Source organism: Wasmannia auropunctata, unplaced genomic scaffold (genome assembly GCF_000956235.1).
Source record: "Wasmannia auropunctata unplaced genomic scaffold, wasmannia.A_1.0 LD336088.1, whole genome shotgun sequence".
Taxonomy (NCBI): Eukaryota; Metazoa; Arthropoda; class Insecta; order Hymenoptera; family Formicidae; genus Wasmannia; species Wasmannia auropunctata.
Window position 1 is genome coordinate 4,955,442 of NW_012026802.1, and position 25,162 is coordinate 4,980,603.

A 25,162-nucleotide genomic window follows, 5' to 3' on the forward strand; every position below is an offset into this window, starting at 1 on the left:
TGGGGGGGGATGGGTTAACATATTCTAATTGACCGATCGGCTAAGTTCTCACGACGCGGCGTCTCCGGTTCGTCCGGCAAATAGATGAGAAATTCGAAGCGGTCGAACGCGTGGGGACGAAGTAATCGATCGGCGTTTCAGCAACGCCCGGCGCAACGTATACTCGACAGGAATAGGAGGTACTGGTTACCCGTTCAATTTCCATAAGAATCACTTCGGTCCATCCGGAGCGAGTTGATACAAGTTAATGTAACACTCGCACACATATACACGCGCACGTACACCGCCGCATTGCCGCCGTGAGACAGTGCGGTAACCGCGCGCGGCGTTGATGCTATTGCCACCGATTGCTGGTAGTAATTATCTTATCGCGCCGCGTGATCGTTCTCCTTGCGTGTATCTTGCCGCCGACGCTACGGTATCTTTATTAGTAATAACTTAACACGCACGTTAATAATATCCAGGCCATTCATATATGGTTACCGGTGTGTCCGGCATGGGAGGTTTTAACCGCGAGCTCAACTATATTCGACGGCGCGATGATCGATCGTTTCCTTAGATTCTTGCGGGAAGCCGGCATCTTGTTCGGTCACACACTGTCCGCGGCTCTTCTCATCTCTCTCATCATCCCTCAAGCTCGTATACAATTTCGAATTGCCGTTCTGCGAAAAATGGAGCAGACGTAAGGATTATCCCGTTGTCCCTTTTATCGACAGGATTTAACGTTCGCCAGACGCGCACCGCGTCGCCGAATTATATGAAGTGGGGCAGAAGGAGAGGGGCCCCTGTCGCTGAGTCGAGCGGTGCTCAAGGGCGGTCGAACGGCGGCCGCCCGTACGTGAGTCGATACGGTCGCGACGACGGCGAAGCGGTCGTTTCCCTGCGAAATTCCGCGGCGCGAGAGATAGCCGTTTGCGATTGAACCCGATGGGACATCCAGAAACCGTTATTCCGCCATGGTGACGCGATGGTACAGGCACCTGGTACCGAGCGCCTGCTCTGCCCCCCCCTCCCCTCCCCATCCCTCCACCTTCGCCGACCGTCCTTTCCCTCTTCCTCTCCGCCGCCTCCTTCTTTCTTTCACTCCTTCTTTCCACCTATTTCCCGCACGTCTTGCGCTGGAAGCTTTTCAGAATGTAGAGATCGCGCTCGCCCGTGTGTTTCCGCGGAGACACCGATGCCCGGCCGCGGGTCGCGTTGTTCACACGTGAACATTCAATTTTGCTCTCTTTGAGGCCCCTTCTTTTCCCTCGCTCACCGTCGCTCCCGTTTCTATACGCCCCGTTCCCTCGTCCCTCGTTTACCGCACGGCATAGCGCAACTCCCGCTCCTCGATTCTTGGTATGCGTCCGCTCGCTCTCTCTCTCTCTTTCTTTCTCTCTGTCTTTCTCTCTCTCGCGCGACATAATTACTATTTACTAGACACGCATCATCGGCTCATTCCACGAGTCTTCCACGGCTGCAACAAGTACCGACTAATGACAGAGAGTGCGTCCGTTTACTCCGTCTAGTTTCCTTCGCACCGAGAGAGTTATCTTCGTTGGTCGGTGGTGCACCACGCGTGCCGATCCCCGGCGCGCGAAACGCTCTCGCTCGCTCGCATATCCGCTGCATGGACCGAGCTATTCGCATTCATACTCCATCCACCAATTAAACGTAACCATCCGATGTCGAATCCTTACATCGATGATACGCGCGCGCGGTGTGCCGTCGTGCACACGTGCAAAACGGTAATTTTGCGGCCGGATGCATCCGCGATTGTCCGAATCGGTCAACATCATACGCTCGCGAGTCCACAAAATGATATCGCTCTCACGCCACTGATGGCGGAAGCAATTGCGAAATGAATTAACTTTGCGGCCGATTCGGCAGCCGATCTCCCCGAGGCGATCGATCCGTTATGTTGCGTTACGAAAGAACCGGGAGAGAGAGAGAGAGAGCATCCGAAGCAGTACTGGGAATATCGTGCTTATCTCTCCGCGTTATACAGAACCTTTATCGTAGCTAAAAAAAATAACGAGCGACAACGTGCTTAGCTGTCAGATCCCTTCTCCCGTGATATCTCGTTTGCCGACATATAAAAAAAAGAATAATAATAAAGAACCTATCAAATAAGCCACGGTGGAGGCTGCGTAAAGAGGATAAGAGGACGTCAAGGGGCTAGTAAATCTCCTTGTCAGCGTATAACTTAGCGCGCAAAGTATCACAGCTCACCCGGCTTTAGTTCAGCCTAACATGAGCATAATGTGTCATCGTGCGAAAATAGACCCTATTTAAATGTGCGATCGCGGAAGATTTTGAAGTAAGTAAGTGGGCGGCGACAGCAGTGGGTTCAGAATCCGCTAAACCCGCATTGACAATCGCGAGCTGGCTTATTCTCGGCGCCTTAAAGTGGCGTGACTTCACCGATCCCGGCCGGGAATGTAAGGAAAAAAAAAAGTAGAGGGAAAAAAAATAGAATACGGAAAGGGGGAAGCGCGCGGGGAATCTGGGCGGGGATACGCGAGGTGGCCGATCAAGAGAAAGAGAAAGAGGTAGGAGACCGGCCGGTGATGTTTTCAATGGTGTTGTACTGGCGATCGAATTGTGCGTACCGTTCTGTCCTCCTTAGACGGCAGCGGCCTCGGTCCCCTCCGGCAGACGTCTTCGGTCGCTCGTGGAAGAGCCACAGTGCCAGGTGTACACAGTGCCTAAGAGCCAGTCGGCCGACATAGTTATATCCTCTGAGCGGCCGCGGCGGGTCGCGAGGCTCTCGCGCGCATCACCATTGCGAATCGGCGTGCCGCGTCTGTGATTTCGTGGTGGTTTTACGCCATGCGCGACAAACAAAAGTAATCGGTTTCTTCCTTCCCCCCTTCGGATTTCTCTTTCTTCCCTGTGTTCTCGGTCTCCCCCTTTCGCGGATACGCGATATCGTGTAAGGCTTGGCCCACGTTTGTGTGTACCGTTTCAACATTGTGCGCTAACGGCCATTCTCAAGAGAGAGCGCTCGCTGATGATCCCGTGAGAAAGGTGCCCGTGGAATTTGCCTTCGCGCGGCGCACCGAGTGCGAGTGGTTAAAGCGCCGCCGAATTGCAACGTGCAATATCGCGGCCAATTCGCGTCCCACGAAATTCGACGTCGATACATCGGTCAGCTACTGCTGCTACTGCTGCTGCTGTTCTCCCGACCGTTCGACCAGGTACGTTTCCTGGAATTCGTCTGTGTACCAAAGGTTACACCAACAGTGCAACACAGTTGGGGGTGGGTGATTTCCATGTGCAGCACGCGTAGGAACGCGCGCGAGCCGCAACATTTCGAACGCGCCGGTATATTTCAGCGTTATTTTCGGCGGAACAAAACTGTCAGAGTTCGCGCGGACTGCCATTGGATCGCAATTCCACGGGGTCATAGTGGTCCACGAAAGTATCCGGCGATTTAAATTCCCACATATGCACGCCGCGCTGTTTGTTATTTATTGCGCAATATATGCAGCGGTGTAACGGAAATATGAACGATTCTCAATTTTTATTGCTCTGTTCCGCATTTTTAATATTCTAATTGTTATTTCAATTTATTCGTGTCGCCCGAACGTTATAAAAAGTCTGTCATAATGGTGCTGTATGTTAATGAATGCAGATATCGCGATTTAATAGATAGATTGCGCGTCCATGCTCGTCTTCTAACTTGAAAGCACTTTAAATTCAGTAATTTCATATTTATGCGTTCTCTTTATAAAATGACATTGACCCTGCATCACGATTAAAAAAAAGTTTACGAAATTATTAAAATTCTGTACTGATTTCTATAAATATAAAATCTCAATGTGAGAATCTGGTTTCTTTAAAGTTGCTTAATTATGGACTATTTCAATGTCATCGACCGAATATCATCGCTTCAAAGCACCGTCGATTATTCGCAAAATTAACGTCGTTATATTGCTTCACCTTGCATTATTAATATATTGGCAAATCTTATTTTCCAATTTGCTATTCCCGTTCCCGTTCGTTTACAAGAACAGCGCGACACTTGACCAACGGCGATACATTCCATCCCGTTAATCCTTGCTTCCGTTAATTCCCCTTTATTCAGCCCGTCAGAGCGCTGAAGCATTCGCTTAAGTAATAGAGAAAATAGTTTCATAACGAAGAAAAACGGTTCAGGAAAACGCTTAAGACGTTTAATTCCGCGCGATTCTTTTTATTTCGCACTTAACTCTAAAAAGTAGTATCGTTACTATTGTCATTAAATATATAAGATTTTAAGAGAATTTCAAGCAAACTTCCATTATGTTCGTGTACTTCAATTTTTCTCCCATATTTTCAACCTTTCTTTTAAAATTTTCACAGTAAGTCACAACGCAGAAAATAAATATTAAAAGAAATTTTCATGATGAAAGTTGCACGACATTTCACATTTTGCAGCATAATTCTGGAAAACTGAGAAAGTGTAGAGACCTGTTGGATTTCTGCTTGCATTTCTGAAATTAGAAATGAAGGCAGCGAGTGTTTCTGTGGAAAATAAATCTTTTCCCATCTTTCTATTTTTTGAAACTCAATTAATGACTCTAATGATATAACATTTGCTTTTAGAAATTATTTTATGTCTCAAAATCATGCTTTTCAGAATAAAGTTCTGTTCTCTCTGGATAGGATGTGCCAAAGATATTTATTTAAAAAATTATGCTTTTCGGACGGATTTAAAAGTGCCATATTAAACGCCCACTCTCTCCTTTCTGTTGCAGATTACACGCGACCGCGACGTTACTGTATTACTGAGCGTTGAAACGAAACACGACAATGACGAGACCGTATCGTCGATATCTCGTCACGTTACTGCTGCTGTTGCAAACCATCTCGAGGTACGGCCACGCGGCCGCCGCGGAATCGGCGCACGCGGCCGCGGCCGACCTGTCGCCGTCGTCCGCGTCCGTGCCGTCCGGCCTCTCCGGCCCGGATTACACCGGACCGTCCGCGGGTTCGGACGAGTGCGATCCCGAGATGGTTGGCTTCGAGCTCGTAACCGGCTACGTGTTCACCGCGCCCACGAACATGCTCGAGTCCATACCGGGCACGCTGATGCTCACCGACTGCCTCGAGACCTGTCAGGCAAACGACTCCTGCCAGGCGGTCAACTACGAGACGGGCCTTTGCGTCCTATTCAGCTCTAACGCCGACAGCAATCCAGGTAAGATTGAATCGTTATCGTATCTTCCTAAAGACTGTAGTACGTACTATCGACTATGTATGCGCTGATGCTAACAAACTCCCGAGGCTACTCCATCCGATAACTGCTCTAAGGTGGATGTTTCTTCTTTTTTTTTTTCCTTTCTACGAGGGAAAAGTTAGAGCGGCGGAACGCAGATCACTTGATTGCCTTATTACGCGGACGTTAATTAAGAACATTCTACAACTTCATGGTGGCATAAAGGAATAGTTTCTGCCGCGTAAAAGCGTTTTTAAACGTTTGATCGAGCGTTCTGTTGTGCCGCGTATACACGTTCAAATTTAATAGCATTGCTTTAATGGATGCATTTACGAAACGATACCGTTACCATCTCCCGGTCGAGAAAAATTCAATGACAATAATATTTAGAATGGCGAGTAAACTAAGATTAATATGCGATAATCTTCGTGATCCGTTATCATTAAAATTAGATTTCCATACGTACATGTGGGATGAGCGAGCCTCGAGCTCCCGCGCGTCTTCTTGTTGTTTTGCGCAATTACGCGCGTTTCGTAGGATTAACCCAAGTATGTTAAGATCGTTTCACATCAGTCTCGTACGAACATTTTGTGTAATGTAAGGATCGCTTTGGGCGAAGCGCAATAATTTTCTGTACAATGCCCGCGGTACCAATTGCCTTGATCTACCGGATGAAAATAAGCGAAACAAAACGTGAGACATAATAGACGGTGTCGTCCGGTACTCACGTCGGTGAGAATCGGGTCGATGTGCTTATCGCACGTTCTTCGTAAACCGTATACGCGTAATTTTTCATCTGTCTAATCCATTAATTAATACATTAATAATGAAAAGATATTAAGGATAACATAATTTCGTTGATTGAGGATTCTATAACGCGAACAGGAGATTGTACGTTTGATAATTCCTACAGATTATTGGAAATGGTACAAATATTAATAACATAAGCATGAATTGAACATTATTCTACATTCCTATCAAAGGACTTAGAAATCCCTATTAGATGTTAACCAATTTCAGAATTATTATGACTGTAATAATCTTAGAATTATTGCGACCGTAATATTATATGAAATAAATATTTCGTTTATTAGACGCAAAAATGTGAATTGAGAGAGTAGATGTTAATGAGCAGATAGAATAATAATTATTATTTAGCTTAATATAAATTATTTTTAATAAATTTAAATTAGTTTTACTATAATAAGATTGCCTTTCATTATCCGATGTATCCGCAAATATTGAATATTTTCCTAAGCCACTGTATATACAATCTGTATAGCAATTGCAAGAGTTTAACTCTGACGTATATGTTAAACGAATTTTCCAACGTCAAATCAATATCGTATAAAAATATCGGGGATTCTATATCGAACTGTGCAATAATCGTTTCCATCTAACAGTCTGTCATAAATATTATCTTTTACATTTTATATTTTAGTTTTCAATTTTTTTTCCAGAAATATATCAACCATTCTCGACAGAATCAGTATTTTCATTGGTATTTAATTGCAGGCGCATGCATATTAGAAACTCCTGTACTAATTATTAAAAAATATATATTAAAACGTTAAAATGCAACCTACAAATACGTGGCATAATGAACAATAATTGAATTAAATATAGCTTGAATTCTACAATGTACAATTTGATAAAATTCATAAATTCTGCAATGTGCAGTTTCAACTAATATCGATTCCTTTTAGCGAATAACACGATTGGTTGATCGCGCTCTTTGGCAAATATCTCCGGAATTGCATTCAGAGATTTTTCGTTCGTTCGAATCTTATTTAAATTTTTGCAGAGTACGAAACAGCTTTCGCACTTTCAGTGCGGTTGATTTTTCTACTAGAGGCTGTGCACCCAGCGGAGCCACATATTGGGTGTCGCCCTGAGGTACACTCTTTCTCGAGTATTTCTTGACCCATTATTTTCCCGCCGCTGTTGAATGCCTTTACGGCACGTATGCGAATATATCTTCCTTGAGGAGAACTTTGAAACGCTGATAAAATCTTGAAATAAAAATTGCAATACACGTCGCAACAAATTCTCGTCATTGTTGGGTTTTATGTATAAACATATATTATTACTTAATATATAACGTATTAAATCGTTAAAAGAAACAAGTAAAAATTATTGCAGTTTCTGGAGATATAAAAAATTAAAAGTGATTTAATATTTTGATAGAAAGTTTTCGTAAAATATTCTTTTTTTTTTTCACTTCTCCTCTCTACCTTCTTTCTCGTGCTTTATATCAAAATAAATGTACATTTTCGTATATTTCGCGTGGAGGACCGATATATGCGTTATGTGTATATTATTTATATATTCGGTTCTGACGATGAATTATAAGGATCACGTGCATTGTCAGAGGGTGCTACCGCAGTGGTTCCTCATGAATAATGGATACCGGTATAAGTAAGTGTAATGAGAAACGCACTAATTGAATCTTCCGAGGTATAATTAATATAAACTATACGTCCGCAGACGTCGGACTTGTGGGCATTAATTAAACGGCAGAATGGGATCTTATACCTATGGAGAAGCGGTATTGTTCCGTTGATATTTTTCGAGCGCATCTGTCAGGGGTAACACATACCAGGTAATTTGCTTCCGAGATGAGGAAACTAAAACGGACGTGTATAAATTACTATCGCGTTGCAAGCTGACCGATGCTTCAAGTAATGTCTTGAAAAAGTGAATTATTTGTATATATCTGAAAACGATTCGCTGATTAACAACTTATCACGATATTATGACTGTAATTTTATGATTTGTGCAACATCTTTTTTTTTTACTCGACGGTCATATTATCAATTTATTATATTACGTTTTTCCATGTAAAAATAAGTAATACAATGGAACAATAACATTAATTAAGTGATATTTCTAAAATGTTTCCGCCGTGAGATACGTTCGGATACTTTTTGCCCGCGCGGTAAAGAGCCCTTACGTGACGCAAAAAACGGGCGATCTAATGGACCAACCGAGATGTACTTCGCACTCGTTTTTACACACGGAGAACTAACTATATGACCGGAACAGATTCGGTTGAAAGACGGCATCGTGTCCCAATTGTGTGCCGCGGCGCCCGGGGCGATGTAAAACTCGCACGAACATCTGGCGAACGGAATAAAAAGTAAACGTCTCGCGATCACGTGTAATTCTTGCACGATATTTCTTTTACGCGATCGTCATGCCGGATAATTGCCGAAAGGCGCCGGCACGGCCGCTCGGGGAGCCCAGGGAAGCGCGATCGCACTTGCCAGCTCCGACGATGCGTCGTTTTACACTCGCGTCTTTTGTACCTGTCGTAAAACCATCAACGCTTGAACGCACACGTGATAATCTAGCAGTAACGGCGAGATACGAGTAAAGGGACGTTGAGGTGCATCTAAAGAGCGGAGAAAGTAAAAGATATTCGAGACAGGGCGCGCATGTATGCAAAGGCTCCCCGAGCATCTTACGCACCGGCGACCGTTTTACGGCGAATTTCTCGAGAAAACCCTCTTGCGTGCCGGCTCGCAAGTATGCCTGTATGTGACAGCTTGACGTCTACAAAGTACTCTTTTTACTGCTTTTAACCCGCTTTCATCTCGCTTCCACATGCTCGTTGTCATCGGTTTTTCTCCCTACGTACCGGAATAAGAAAAATCTATAGCGTTAATCGCGGAATTTCTGGCGACAACGCGGAGGGTTGGAGGGCGGGAAAGGGGGAGGTACGAGATCACGGGTTGCATGCCACGGCGACTCGATAGGATCTTTTACGAAGAGCGAGGCTAGAATAGTGCAGAGAAGTTAATTCGATCGGTTGCAAATCGGTCAGTCGTGGATGTCCAAGAGCGGAGAGGATCTCGGTCACGCTTTGATAGTTTCTCGACACGAGTTTCCTTTCGGCTGATCGTCGAATGCATCTCTTCCTCGTCATCCCGACGCTTGCTCCATTAAAAACAAAAAGACCGAATAAACTTGAAACTCCTGTCCGGCCGAAACCGAAACGAATCGCCGAATAAAATGTTGCTCGGCCGGCTATACATAGCACGTGATCGTGATCGATGCCGGCAACAAGACGACGACAATCGGCGACGACGACATACCGCGTCACGATCACGAAACTTCTAAAGCCGGGGCCCCGTTAGTCGACGATAGGATCGTCGTTTGCACAGGCGAACGAACGAGCGAGCGAGCCGCTCTCTCTCTCTCTCTCCTCACGTCTCGCCACGTCTCTAACGCGTGGCCCTCTTTCCGTCGCCGATGCTTCGTTCGCGAACAACCATTTGGCACAGGAGGCACCAGGCAGCGACCGAACGTCCATCGAGGCAATTAGTTCTGGACGATATAGTCCGGTTTAGACGGCCGGCAACGCCGTCCGGTCTGCAGGTTGAATTCTCTGCTAATACCGCGCTTCGCCCTAATGCGTTCTTTCTACATGATCGTACGCAGCTCGACCGTAATCGCGGCCTGGTACCGCCACAGGGAAAATTTGCTCCCGTCGATTCGCAACGATGATTCCCGCCGCGCGCTTGCGTTCCATCGAGCATGCACCGCGAATAAACGTAACTGCTTTGACGGTAAAGGTAAAGGTTTCGCTTCAAAGCGATCGATAAGAATTGATAACTGATACATTGACAATTCTTCGATATACATGCATGCGCTGGAAATCGTACATTTGCATGTAGCTTCTTTTTGGGGGGAGGGGGGGGGAATTTGTGGAGTGGCTCTTTTTTTTTTCTTTTAGCGGAGCTTCTTACTCTCACGCGAACGATAGAATTATTTAATATTACATGAAGTTACAGCTCATCTATATTCATCTAATAGCACCAAACGCAACACGCAAAACTTTCCGCAGCTTCGCGACTAAAGCTTTTCAAGAGGAATGTAAAGCAGTTTTTCTGCATGCCGATTACCTTAATTTGTTTCAGCGCGTTAGACATTCAAGCGTTTTACATTCAAGCGGAAATTATGCGCGAATTTACGTTAGTTTCAGTTGAAAAACGATGCAATAAAACCCGGAAACTTTCTTATTTTTGTAAATGAACTTCTTTCTTTTCTTTTTAACACGAAACAAAAAACGAAAACGCGATTCGCTTTGCATTTATAACGACGTCGTAAAATAATATGCAGCCCGGATTTTATTAACGTGAACTCTGTGCTATGCGAATTCGAAGGAGTTCCATATAAATGTAGTCGGATGTACGAACGTCCATCAAAAATTTATATATGCGTATGTGCATCAGCGCCGTGTGTACGCAGCCATTTCCTATCCTTTACGACTACGGCTCCCTTCAATCGTCGCTCGTGATTCTATTTTCCTCGTTCACGTCGCCGGTATTTTTCCGCGTGTGTGTACGGGTATATATGTACGTATCTATATACGTCTTTATGTACGCGGCGTGCGGTCCCGACAAAAGGAACAAAAGCGGAATCCGCGTACATATTTTTCTTAAAAACGGTTGCTTAGATACACCTAGGCGAAATACCACGACTTCCGCGCGAGTCATTTTTCATTCTTATCCTTCCGCCTTTGTTTAACCGGGAATGCGAGCACCGCTACGTGTAGGTGAGTGTGTATAACGGGTCCCGCGTATCTTCTTCGACGGCGAAAGAGAAAATCGTGACGATATCGCGAGAAGTTTATAACGATATAGCCGGATAAACGGCCCCGAGGAGCCAGCCTGGTCCCCAAGTAAAAGTTTCCAGCACGTTTTGATGGAAGGCGTGCGGCGGGGTCTAGGAGACCCGATACCAAGTTCGCGCCTCGTGTCCAGGGGATTTAACTTGGCTGGTATTATACGGGATTTTGATATGGCTTCGCCGATGGAAGATTCTTGCATGCTGCGCGAGAACTTGAGTCGAATGCTTGGAGACTAGATTGTTTATTAAATAGTCGACACACGCGGAAACTCGTGTCGTATCCTCTGTGACAGAATAAACACGCCCACGCGCGCGACACCGCTCTGGCCTCGTGGTACGCTCCGCGCGAATCCCGAACGACATTCGCGGATTTATCGGATTTCGTTAAGCACAAGGCGCGGGCGTTCGACTTTAGGCCAACTTACGATTGTTATTTCTCGTGCCAAAGCGTCGGGCGTAAATCTTCGCGGGAATCCGCGCTCATAAAGTATCCAGTGATTCGCCCTGGCACGGCTCCAGCTTTTAGTATTCCCGACTTTAAAATGCGCCCGGTGCCGCTAGTTCTTAACTGCCGATTTCCGGAGATTTACGCGCGCGGACCGATTCGCGTTGAAATTGCACCGCGCTTATTACGATCCGCCTGTAATTAGAACTATAGATCAGCGAGCGAATAACACATTCGGACACGGCTAACGTTCCTTCTATCCCCCCCCTCTCTCTCTCTCTCTCTTTTTTTCTCGAAGTTAACGGCGAGATATAGAACGCTGACGAAGGAACGTCGAGAGCGAGGTGCGATTGTTCTCGTATTTATTGTGGTCACCCGCCGCATCATCACGAGTTCTTCGCTATCGAGCCGTCGGCTAACGGGTCCTGCCTGTCGCATACCGCCGGCTCTAACGGCCGTGAGTCCATAATGTCACACGTGCATATATACATCTGTGTGTTTTGTGTGTTATACATGTACTACATATATGTATACATGTACGTATTTGGATACAATTTCTATACGAAACGTGGAAGGCCAGAGGCACAGTTTCTTAATGAGTGATATTAACATTCCCATGTGTGTCATCGTGCAGACTGCACGCGATCGCCCAGCTGTATTCTTTAAGGGGAAAAAGGTGGATCGAGAGGGGGGAGGGGGGAGGACCTGACCTGTACCGCGCGATAGACCCAGGTTCTTTCTAGGCTGGCAATAATGCCGGTATCGCCGCATCATCGCGCATTGAAACATGAGTTGACTCGGAGCAGGCAATATTGAACCGCAAGGTATCGGCATTTGGCCGTATCTATGTATCTATCTATCGTGTAAGTAGTTTTACGATAGAACGGAGCTGCGTAAAAAATGATTAACCGATTAGCCTTTGCCGTGTAGTTCATCTCCTGAATGAAGATTCAACTCGGATCTTTCCAAGTCGATCTATGTTAACGTTTATAGAGAGTATATTCCGAAGTCATATACATTTTCTCGAAGACAAATCTCAGACAATTGTTGAATTTTTATTGCATACCTTCGTTGTGTTGCGATTTAATTCGCTAAATAATACAGCAATAAATCAATAACACAATCGATATGAGATACGAAAGGATTATGTATGTGTGTAAACGTTGAACACAGAGCGCCGTACATTTATTCAAGAGAACCGGCCATCTGAAAACCATTTGGCACAAGGCAACACACATCAATTGTTGCATGCACTTTCGCGGTTACAATCACGAAGTCGCAGTCTGACGCCGCTAGTTGGACAGTATGACAAATTACACATAATTCACAAGTCAATTTCATACATGGTTGTCTCGCTACGGGAGATAGAGCTGTTGAGCACGGTCACGGTGGGCCAACTCGAGAAAACGAATGGCCGCCTCCGTAGGTAAAGGCAAACAAGCTTTGCCGTGTAGAGAAGTTATAAATATTCAGAAAGAGCGCTGATTTAACTTCCTTCTTCCAAAACGCTTACGCGAATCCTCTCTGAATACTCTCCGGCTATAACGCGCGCGGATTTGCATGACAAGTTCAGTGACCCTCGCCAGTGCTACCGTTCAAATCGTCCCGTACATTATTCTTTTCATATCTGCATGTACTAATGTCGCGTATACGCGTACGTAGCTTTACAAATGTATACGCTTTAATGAATAGATGAAGCAACATATCGGTACGTTAAATGTTCCATGAAGTAAAACTCCCGGTGGTACGACAATAGCGATGGGTAATAAGCCCGAAATTGTTCCACTTCGTTATATGAGAAAGCGTCCTAAAAGCAATATAGGGAGAATCGCGCATTACGCTCGGTCCTCCTTTCAGAAATAATTCCTCCCCCCTCCCCTCCCCCCCCCTCCGATTCTGTTAGACATTCTCTCTCGGGCAATTATGTCACGCGGTTAGCGTTATCCAGAGCCGACATGCTCGAAGAGAAACGATTTGCTCGTCGCACGATATGTTAACGAGCGCGCACAATCGATGGGTGACTTATGTCGGTGAGTCCGTGGCTCTTTTCGCATATATCCAGCGCAGTGGACGATGAACATTGCATGCCGGGGCCGTGCAGCACAGATACTGAATACCGAAGTACCTTATATACGACAGACTGGATTTCAAATAGCCGTGGGAAGTACTGTCGGCCCGATATACGCCAGGCATACTAAATACCTCGCGCCGTACAGGCACGTAAGGTGCCATCCGACACGTAAAGTGCGCTCAATCGCTCGGAATCGAAGCGCTAAAACTTCGCTCCACCTCGATACGAATACACGTATATACGTACGCGTTGTACGTGTATACGTGCGCGCGCGCCCGCGCGCTCGTGCGTACCTATCCAGGTAAGTAAGACACGCGAATGCTCTCTGCGTACGTTTACCGTAGCTCGGTGTAACCATCACGTGTCGTCGAACGATCAGGTAGGAGAGGCGAGGTCACACTCCGCTTGCACGGAATTTATGGGTCCGCAGCGGTACAACTTGTCGCTGCATTTGCATAGAGACGAGCGCTAATAGTATCGAGATAACGGTAGCAGGAAAAGGGACAAACCCTCGTGGACGCCGACACAATCACCACCGGAGCCACGCGAACTCTGTATCTTTCACGTTTGACATCCTGCACCGAAGTGGCAGGTTACACAGAGTGTTTCGCGGCTATTTCTCTGGTAAAGGAGCTCTATTTAAGCTCCTAGCGAAGAAGCTATATATTTGAGAAGATTGGTTTCGTCGAAAATTGTAAGCTGCTTTCGGTCTTATAAATCCATTCGGAAGCAATTACTGTGTATTTCAGGCAAATAAATGTAATGAAGAGGGAAAATATTGCTATTGTAAATTTAGATATTAAAATACTAATTTCAAATAAATCTTCTATAAGACAAATATGCACATGTAATAAATATTACATTATTTTGCTGTCAATAAATATCCTATACTTATAAATTCATTTTTAATAAATAACCAATTAGTTATTTTTTGGATTTATCAAAATTTATTTTATTATAATAATTACGAAAGAAAGACAGACAGAGAGAGAGAGAGAGAGAGAGAGAGAGAGAGAGAGAGAGAGAGAGAGGTGGCAGAAATCAATAGTTTAAAATTACTTTTGTTAATAGTCTGCCTAGTAGTCAGAATGTTCTAAAGATAATCGTAAAGTCGTGTAGTCATTCTCGGAAGAAATCATCGACCGCTTCCGAATCCAACATGCAGAGTCATCCTGGCAGGTTATCGATGGTCATGAAGGAATAACCAGTAGTCATTGCCTTCGTCATACTTAACTAGCTAATTCCCTTGTCTCATTCGAATCGGCCAACGGCAATAATACATGGAATGGTTACTATATTGAGATACATCTGTCGAATAATCGTAATTAAACTTTAATTGCTATAAGAATTTTTAATCTAAGCATCCGACATGCAATAAACGATATTATTTCAAGATACACGATTAACTTATTAATCAAATATAAAGAAAAGAGACGAAAATTTGATATAAAAGGATTAATAATTTCCGTTTAACAAAATAAATATATCAAATATAATAATATGTATATTTAAGATATTAATATTTAGAAATAAGATATATATAAAAGAAACGAAAATCTTGATACAAAAAGTCAGGCTACATTTTCTTTTGATAAAATATACCGTGCATGTATGCGTGTAATATTTAACACATTATTTCTGTTTCTAACAAATATTATAAGTATATAACTGTTGTAATTAATATTATATGAGGATATAACTGTTTCACGTTGCCTTATCGTGTGAATCAAACAATGAATTTTCCAACAATGAAGTTTAACTCTCTCTCACGATGTAAAGCGCGATTATATTTATGCCCTAACCATTTGGATATAACTGAACAACGTCTCCCACGAGAACGATAATCATCGCTGTGTTTAATTAAATTTTAGTAAAACAGTGCGTTTAGAATGTATCGAAATTATCGGGACGCAGCCGTCGTCGCGTGTGCAGGCGGTGGCGTTAATGACAAGAACTTGGGACAATTACTCGACACTTTGCATTCTCCGCGAGCCAGAGGGGGAGAACAAAATGGCGTAGCCGCGTGATCTTCTTGAGCGCATCTTCAGCGCAGTCATCCTGTAATTCCGGCGCCGAATATTCAATTACAGTCGCGCGAGCGCGCAATCTGCGAAGTGCGAATAGTTTCCGGAGAACCATCGAAAGTAATTACGTTATTGGCTCGTTCCTTCTCGTCTGCCGAGTTCGGTCGTGCCACGCCGGAATCGCGTGCTCGCGCCACGCGCTCGTTTGATGTCGTGCGGTACGATGCAACGTGCAGACACCCGCCGCCGTTTGCATACGAGAGAGAGATATATACATATATATGTATATACATCTTTCTCTCTCTCTCTCTCTCTTTCTGTGTTCACAGGCCCCGCCTAGGTGCGGTTTCGTGTATTAAATTCTTGCAGCGAGCTACGGTAAGCGATGCATGCACGCAAATTAGAAACATACCATCAGGGATGTACAGCTATACGTGGAACGCTACATCCTCGCCCTGACGACATTACACGACGTTAAAAAGTGACGAGGGGCAAGCCAGGCTTGACTGCCTTTACCGCTGCTCTTACCGCTCCTGCATATTTATGACGATGGCAATGAAGGCGACCGAAACGTGCTTTTTCACGTCGGGATGAATGGGAGAAAGCGGGCGTTGTATTTCGCGGCAATGAAATCTCCCGTTCTCCGCGCGCTGACATGGAATGCGGCTGGATACGGACCGTGTACCGCAAGATGACAGCATTAATTACCCTGCAGAATTAGATTTCTAACAAAAGCTTTAAATCGCGGCGCGCCAATGTCGCAAAATACACGCGTTTCCCAGAAAGCGGTCTTTTGTGCGGGGACGCGAAAGGTGCATTTATGGCGAAACGCGATGTAGAAGTAACAAAATATGCAAAGCTTATTGTGGGGGTTTGTGTATTTTATTTCTGCGCTAGACAAGCACGGTCGTATGGTTGACTGAGTGTGTCGTATTGCCGAGGGGAATGGACGTCGATACATTTCTGAAAGTAAAATTCCTGCGACGTGCACCACCGCAAACGCGGGCACGGACACTGAGTGGCATTGAAAAACAAAAGTGCCGGCAGAAGTAGAAAGACAAGTGGGCACGACGTGGATGAGAAAGCTGACCGTCGCGAGATACGTTAGAAGTACGAGCGCATTCAATTCTTGGAAATGCGTCGCACAGCGGTGGAGCGAGGGAATGGAGATTCTGTCGAGTGCAAAGGACGATTGAAAATGTTGGCGACGATCCAACGACGAGAAGGGGGAGGTCCTCGTCTTATCCGGCGCTTCGTATACATGTTAAAAACGTTCCCTTCTCCCGTAATATTAGTTCTACGAATAAATTCGACAAGAACGCGATATCAAAAACACGCGAAAAAGCGTGCGGTAGCAGTAGCTGCAGGCGGAATCAAGCTGTCACTCGCAAAGCTGGAAATATAATATCGTACTTCGCCATGCAACATTGATGGAAATGTCTTATTTCATGGAACACAGACTATTAGAGGTTCAGATATAATTTCACTGGTTTCACGTTAATAATGGACCTTATTTTAATTTTTAAAAGTGCATATGCTCTCTACACATACGCTCTGAAATAAAGTCAATAACTGAGACAGATTTACTGATACTGATATCAGGCGATATTATTCCTATTATCTTTGCGTCTATTATGACCGAAACTTTTAGAATGTGATATGCGACTTCGTGCGCGCTCCTTACATCTGAATGAGAGAAAACGGGAGTGGCAGCGTCGTGAAACGCCCGCGCGCGTCGGGGACAAAGTTATACAATTCTAACTTACGGGTTCGTAATTACACGAAGAAATATGTTAGATCATATCTCGCGAAGTTCTCGCGTGCACAAAGAGTGTCAAGCGAATTTGTAACGCTCGTCGGACAGACGCATGTCGCATCGTCGTACACAGCCGCCGTTTCAGAAAACCGAAGCGAGTCGCAGAAGCGGGGACAATTATGCCGTCCGCGGCGTGGCGGCTAGTTGAAAAACTGTGGCTTTACACGGCGCGTTAAGTACGTATAACAACCATTCGCAATTATGCGCCTGGAGACAAACGTGTAAATAAATGTGCATCTCTATGCGCGCATATACATACGCGCGTATATATATATATATATATAATATATATACATATATATAAGCGCACTGCTTTCCGGAGCGCAGAATGACTCACGAGTGTCCCAACTATTGTGCGCCTACGCAAAGCAAAGCGCATGACATACTGCAAAGTCAGTCCTGTTACAAAGGTACGATGTTAAAATATCTGGGTACAGTTACTTGAATAATAAAATGGCTAGATACAGATAGCGATACATACTACACAGGCTCCGTTCTGTTTAGCCGCGTGCTCTATACCTTTCCGCGATCCTCTTTTTCTCTTCTTACCTCACCTAGATTCCGGTGTTCGGTTAAAAATGCAAAGCTACAAAGAATAGACTTTCCTGTAGTAAAGGATACAGATATAGGTGAGAATTAAGTAATTAGGTAATTACTGTGGGATAGTAATTAGAGGGTAAATCAGATTAGACAAACGTGAAAAACGATACCCAGATATTTAATTTATAGTAGTAGATAAATGATTTGCGTGTTAACTGCGGGTGAATGAGACGGAAAGAGGTGGGGAAATCGAGTTAAGATCAAGGTTAAAAGTTCGCATTACATAAGAAAGTGTAGCGATCGAGGGACGAATGCTTACAAGAGATCAGATATCCAGAGATCATAAATGCCAGCTGGTGAATATATACTTAATTTAAAAGCCGGTTTAGCTCGATTTACCCGCGGTATAATATTATAATATAATCGACGTAAATTTTCAAGCAGCACATAATAAATGTCCAATTACGAATAAAATTTGAATTTGGGATTTTAATATATGTAGACGACGGCTATCATCGTTTGCTCTCTTGATTTGCATTGATTTGATTTGCAAAGCAATAAAAGCGTTATTACGCTAACTTGGCGAAGTAAAGTTTCTAATATCGCCGCTTTCATACGCTGTCCGTACAAGTTCTACAGTAAAAGCATAACTGATTAGCGCGTCCGAACACAAGCCGTTAACAGCTACGCGCGAATCGCTCTGGTGTGCGCGGCACCTCTCTCGCTCCACCTTATTTACGATTTCATCGTGCCACCTGCGACAGAGATTACGCCTTCCGAACAGGTTTTCATACCGCGTTTGCAGCGACCGTACACACTGCCGCAGATCGCTGAAAGTCTAGTCGCACGTAGAAAAGGAATCTCATTGCCTTTGTTGGAGCGCACCGGGGAAAGAGAGGTGCGCGGTGCGGAGGGAGGGCCCCAAGATTATACATCAGATTCAGCGCGCCGACGGGCGACGTCGTTGCCGGATGCCACTTGAGCTCGAATCGTATCTAAATGTACCTCGTATATCAGAAATCGAACCGTTCCCCGCGGCGTGTGCTCCGGGGGAACGGTTTACGTATGTCATTTCGCGGGATCGCCGCGCTAGGATGGAGCATCGCATGCCGCTTTATTCGGTCGCAGATGCGCCACGACCATTTCTCGTGCTTCGCGACATCGCGACAAGCCGCGTGTGGAAATTTTCTTTGACTGTTTTCCGCCGTCGCCGCCGCCGCCGCCGCCGCCGTCTTACGACTGACTCACGGGACGTTTCGAGTATTTATGATAGGAATACAAGATGCAACGAAAGATCCCACCGTGCGAGATGAAACGTTAGTTTGTGTTACGTGGCGCGTTATCAAGGTGCTCGCTGTTCTTGTCGACAACGAATCTACGAGGGGTCCGTAATTTATGATTATCATTGTAATGAAAGTCCCTAGGTGTTCGCGCGCAACAAATCGTTCTCTCTCCTCGCGCACAGGTATGAATACGCTTGCTCAAGTCGAAAGTATTACCGCGATGTTACGTGGAATATCAGCGCTGAATATAATCGTGGCCACGTTTCATCAGTACATTGTAATAAACTGCGCCCTGCAGTTCTTCATTACGATTGCGCCGGCGTGAAAATTGAAGTAACGGTGTAGCTTTACCGTGTTTCTTCTTACAAGTTATACTAATATTAGACGATGCTTGTTTTCCATCAATTTCTGCACTTTGAATTTCAATTGACGATCAGCAGCAGCCAATTTATGGCAGGTACGAGCTGTAAATACCTATATTTTTCTCAAGGCGTGAATAATCTATACGGTACGGTACGCGTGCCATGTATTTTTCAAGGTAAAATGAACGATGTGGAAGTTAAGTGGTTAAACGAACGGTGAAAAACACGAAACGACACTACTCCCCATTGTCCACCTTTCCACGGGCCGGATATAACAAACGCGTTCCGCGTAAAACGACGGAATTGATCGGTATTGGAGAGCGCTTGTTCCATGCGGTATTTCACGTACATATACTAGTTTGCGTATACCACTTCGCGGTAATCGGTAAATTGCGCTTCGTGCCGATCGAAATAACGATTTCGCGCTTTTCTAATTGGCCCCGAACAGAGGTCACAAATCATATCTCGAAGCGCGAAGGTTCGCGGTTATACATGCGCGCTCGAATCCTTTTGCTCCTTTTAACCACCATCACTCTGTTATTATCCTGTCCTTCCTCTATCCCCGCTTTTTCCCCTCCACCCCCTTTCTCACCGTGTCTCTTGTGCTTTCCTTATTTTAACGGATTCTAAGCCGCGAATGTACGAAAGAGTTATCGGAGAATGAAAAGGAACAGGAAGAAGGAAGCGTGGGAGGCGAGATGAGTAGACGGGAAGTTAAACAAAACACTTCGGATGAAGTTCTACGAGGTACTTAAGACTCGGCTCCGTGCTCCATTATCGCATAATGCGGTAGTATTATAAGAAGTAAATGGTATCCGTCTGTGTACTGCGTTGCAAGCGCCCTCCCCCCGGAAGTGGGCATTCATTGACCGTAATGCGGCGCGTACGTCTCAGTCTGCGATAAGTAACGTCTTCCTACAATTTGAATTTTCACGGGTAATTCGACCGCGGTTGACCGCCGTAAAGAATCCGTCTATGTCGCGGTCGCACCTTCGACCACAATCTCGCATATAGTCACCGTTAAAATAGGCAACGGCATTAGCCTGCACGGCCTCGCAAGGCGTGACCTGCTGATGGCGGGTAATTGAATATCTTTAGCGCCTCTTTGAAGATCGACGTGCCGCGTCCCGATTCGCATCTCGCTTGAGAAAATCTCTCTTCGTATATTCCCTCTGTCTGCGCGATCCTCTCCCCCTCTCCATCTCCCAAGTGTTCCTCATTATCCTAATGGCTTATTATGTCTCTTTCAAAGTCTTTTTTTTCGCTACCTGTCACAAACGCACCTTTTTAATTAATTAAGCTTTGGCTTAAATTTTTATAAATGTCGAGAAGTATATTTTTATAAGATAAGTTTTATTTTAAAATATTTTGTGTTAAACTTTTTACTATTATTATCTTTCGTTCCTCTTATCTCGCTTTATTCTTCCTATCTCCCCCCCCCTCTCTTTCTTTCTTCCTTTTCTCCCTCGCGCCCAGCTTCAAGCAAGTTTTCCACGAGTCACGATCGAAGCTCCCGTCACACAGCGGAGATTAATTACGATTTAGCAAAGAGCGGATGACGTATGACGAGACATGGGCGGAGTGCCTACTTCGTCGCTTATCGCGACGCGAGCCAATAACCGAGGAAGAACGTGCTACTCGCGGCGGCGAGTGATAAACGCGCTGATTTATCAAAATTGTAGTCCAACTCGACAACGTCTATAGAATATCCCAATCGCGCGTATCAAACGTGAGCGACATAACAGTGTACGCCACTTTGCTATTGACCTATATATAAAGGACGGTTATCAAAGTAAAATGGAAGATTTAACGTGCGATTTCTAAAACAAGCAAACAACATTACGTTTGACACCAATACAGACGCAAATAATTTTTCATATAATCCTAGTAATGTTAACTATATTTTTAATTAGAAATTAATAATCAAATGAATTTATCAAATGAATTTAACGTATTTTTTTTTGTTAAATCGCAGTCACATGCCGAAGGCGTACAAAATATTGCTGACGCAGCATCGAGTGTTGATTTTTTTTTCGCAATTGATGCGGAATCATTTCCGTTTTCAGGCGCACTGTCGCAATCCCAGTTCCCCGTGTTCACGATCTACGCCCAGAAGAGTTGCCTGGCGGTGAAGCCCTGCGAACGTGCTTGGTGCATCGACAGAGTGCAGGGACACCGCCTTCAGGGTCACGCACGCAGGACCATGACCGCCTCCTCGAGGCAACACTGCCTCGAGCTCTGCCTCGGCGAACGAGACTTCCTGTGCCGGTGAGTACCGATGCGGAGTATTTCCCTCTTATACATATAGCAAAACCGTCCGATTGCTCGTTTTCCACCGACCTGCTTTTCTATCCGCTCCATCGCGGACACGATGTCCGTGGAGTAGAAGGACGGACTCGCCTCGTCGTAATATTCGTCGCGAATCGGTACGCAGAGGGAACGCCGGCTCGAGTAGCTTTCGAAGAGCGTACGCTCCAATGCATTTTCCAGTTATTGGATTCTTGGATTCAGCTAGAGGACGTTACACCATGCTCTTATACACTCACGAGTGTTTCTCAGACAAGAACCGTACGCCCGGCGGACGCGAAAGGAAACGGCGAAGAATACGCAAGCCAAGTTAGAAAGGGTCAATCTAACTCGCGCGCTAAAATTGCTGTTTATCGTCGTGTATTGCGGAAGGGACATTTTCGAGACGAGTTTCCTCGATTATATAAGTGAGGATAAGATGCGAGATAATCTTGAGCTTTATCGAAAGTGCGCAGAGAAAAGGGTATTTCTCGTGTATATTCACACGTAATATATTTAGCGAATTGTGATATAACTTGAAATTAATTAAATTCTGCAAAGCGGAAAAGGATTAATTTAAACATTTTTTTCCTGTTGTCAAACAATTAACGTTAATTAATTCATAAATAATAAACAGAAAAGAATAACAATTCAGGTATAATTTGGCTAATAGAAATCAAATATAATTAATATACAAAAGAATAATTTTAAAAAATTCATACGTGTTGCAAAAGTTTTTTATTTATTTCTTATTTGAGTTATATGCATGTTTATCGCGCTATTGTGCGATAAACACATTGTGAATGCTCGATGAATAATAATTTTTCGGTATTATCAATCTACACGAGATATAAAGCATAATAAAACGCTTTGATCGTAACGGAAATGTGATGATACTCATATCATTGCGTTTATTCTGAACGTACAGTGTGGCGTATTATATTGTGCCACGCCACTGGTTATAGATATCGTAATATCGTAACGATAGAACGAAAATTTTATTATCGAGGAATTTGAATTTTAATTGTCAATGCATCCGGAATTCGAAATAATGAGTAGAAAACAGCTGCATCACGTTAATGACGGATAATTTCCTCGTCAATGTCAAACAAAACGTGTCACGCACGAATATCTTATAATGTGACGTAAAATTGATTTATATCGATCGCGTCTCGTATATTTCACAATCTCGTATTACGAAATTTATAGGCCATCCCCGCCTTCGTCTAACGATTCAGAGGAAGTCGACGAGAAAACGCGATATGCGACTTTAGCGGGTAACGAACTGGACGGCCGGTCGCTTTACGAGTGTAGGTGCCGCTAATTCCGCATCGACGATCCTCGGCGTGTCCCCGTTGCAGATCACTCGCGTTATCGCGCTGATCTTATTTACCATAATGCGTAACGGCGCGTAACCAGATGCAATAATGCGTATCGCGGCGTCCTTATTGCGCGCGCTTACAAATAATGCAGTTCCGCGTGGACCGCGACCTCGGCGGTTCGTCTGTATACACGCGTTTTACGTTGCATTGGTGGTATCCGGAGCGTAATGACCGACGCACTTTCATTACTCCTACAGCGAGCGAGAGAGGGGAAACGGGCGCGAGAGGGAAGCTCGCCGGGGAAGGAAAATGAAGGTACAGAACGGCATGGGCATCGGAGTTACTTTACGGCGCGATTATATTGCATTTTAAATGCCCTCTTTCACACGCGCCGCAATGGCGAGCTCTTCCGATCGCGGTGTGTGTTATATACGAACTGCTTCGTTCGCTCGTATACATTATGCATCGAGTGAAAATCGCGCGAAAAAGGCGCATCCCGTCGCGACAGGACGGGGCGGGAGGAGGGGAGCGGGGAAATTGTGTACGGTATTCGTATCGTGTCAATTATGCGGCATTACGCTCTCTCACGGTAATCAGATTTATTCGTACAAAATTTGCAAATTTTGTTCCACGGGCAAAACGTTTCGCATTCCGTTTGATACGCAAGTCGGGCGCGCTCATATTTCCCCAATGCCGCATTCTCGTCTTTTGTAGCCTGTGCCGGAGACGACGTTTTTATACGCGCGTCGTTATTGCCAATTCTCTTTCGGCGATCGTTATCGCCGGTACAAGTAAGCGTCTAGACAAGAGTGATTTCTCTCGTGCCGCGATCGACCGTTAGACACTTAAGGATTTTTCTCACGGAAGTAGTGATTATCGATACGATGGCTTTCTACGATTCACTATATGTTGATTTATATGCTAATCCGTATGGTCCATCTATCAATTACAGCGCTCTTGATCTATAATTACATTCACCCTTTGAAATGCGATTTTTATCACGTATCGCATTCAGCGGGTTTTTACCCGCTTTAAAGCTCACGTGCGCGCGCGCTCTTTGGATGCGCTAAGCATTTTAAACGTGACACGTGCTCCATGCAATAGCATGTAAAAAAAATGTATTTTTTTTTCCCCTCCGGATCAAGTAGTGAACTATAAGCGTCTATCGATTTTACTACGCTCAAGCTACGCCGGTTAAATGCTTTTACATTGTTACTCTAACACGATTTTATTTCTCAAATGCTTTGCTCATCCATTATTAAAAAACAAAAGCCATGTTTACCTATCGCGTCAATTAGCCGGCGAGACATAAACAAATTTCGATAGGTTAGCTGTGAGAAACGTCCACAGGGTATCAGACGTTTTTCCTCGACCAAGCATGCGGAAGACGACGGCATGGGTCGGCGCGCGTCTTCCGATTTCGATACAGCTCGGTGTTGGCGCGTTTATGCGGTATCACGCCGACGCGTCAAGGCTCGCGTCCGTGAGGCAAGCGTGCCGGGTGAATGTGCACGTGCACACCTTGAAAGCCTCCAAAGCGAAAGGTCTCTGCCAGCTGGTCTCTCGCAACCGACCCCCTGAGCTGATGTACCTTGGCTCCGACCCGAGACAGGGTCGAGAGGTCCTCGGCCAGGCGGAACCGTATCAAAAGTGGCATAGCTACGCGTTTCGAGACCCTCCCCCCCCCTCCTCCTCGCTCCACCTCTGCTCCTCCCTTCCCGGTGTTTGAAGAAACCGTGGAAAAGGGAGCACCGGTGTGAATATATGCATGAACGACTCAACTGCCGAAGCAAATTTCCTGAACAAACCCGCCCCTTTCGCGCGTTCCCCCGGGAAGGGTGCAGACATAATCTGCTTAATCTCCGAAGAAATGGAATCCGCCATGAGAAAGAAGGTAGCGAAGTAAAAACTTTGTTCTGCTTATCGTCCCCAATTTTCCGGCGGCGCCGAGGATATGGATGCCGGAAAATATATATAATTGCAATTACGCCGTTTAATCCGATTCAATATGCGAAGAGCATGATCGGGTAGCGCGCGCCACGCGGAATTCGGTCAAATAATTAGCGTTAATTTATTTCGGGACGATTTATTGTGAGCTGCGTGCAACGTTAATATTAATTGGCATTGCAAATTGAATAGAGGAATAATAATTATTTGATATACGCGCTCGCTCCAGCGAAGGCTGTTTAATCGC

The 25,162-nt window shown here is 45.0% G+C and overlaps 2 protein-coding genes across 3 annotated transcripts in view; one reads left to right on the top strand and one right to left on the bottom strand.

The window, feature by feature from the left end:
* Positions 1-25,162, bottom strand: part of LOC105448347 (autophagy-related protein 16-1) — a 391,410-nt gene that overhangs the window by 158,584 nt on the left and 207,664 nt on the right. The window lies entirely within an intron of this gene.
* Positions 4,780-25,162, top strand: part of LOC105448344 — a 64,803-nt gene continuing 44,420 nt past the window's right edge. Inside the window, exons 1-2 of the mRNA XM_011686862.1 lie at positions 4,780-5,167; positions 21,427-21,628. Of these exons, the coding sequence (XP_011685164.1) occupies positions 4,780-5,167; positions 21,427-21,628 (590 nt within the window). The remainder of the gene's footprint in view (positions 5,168-21,426; positions 21,629-25,162) is intronic.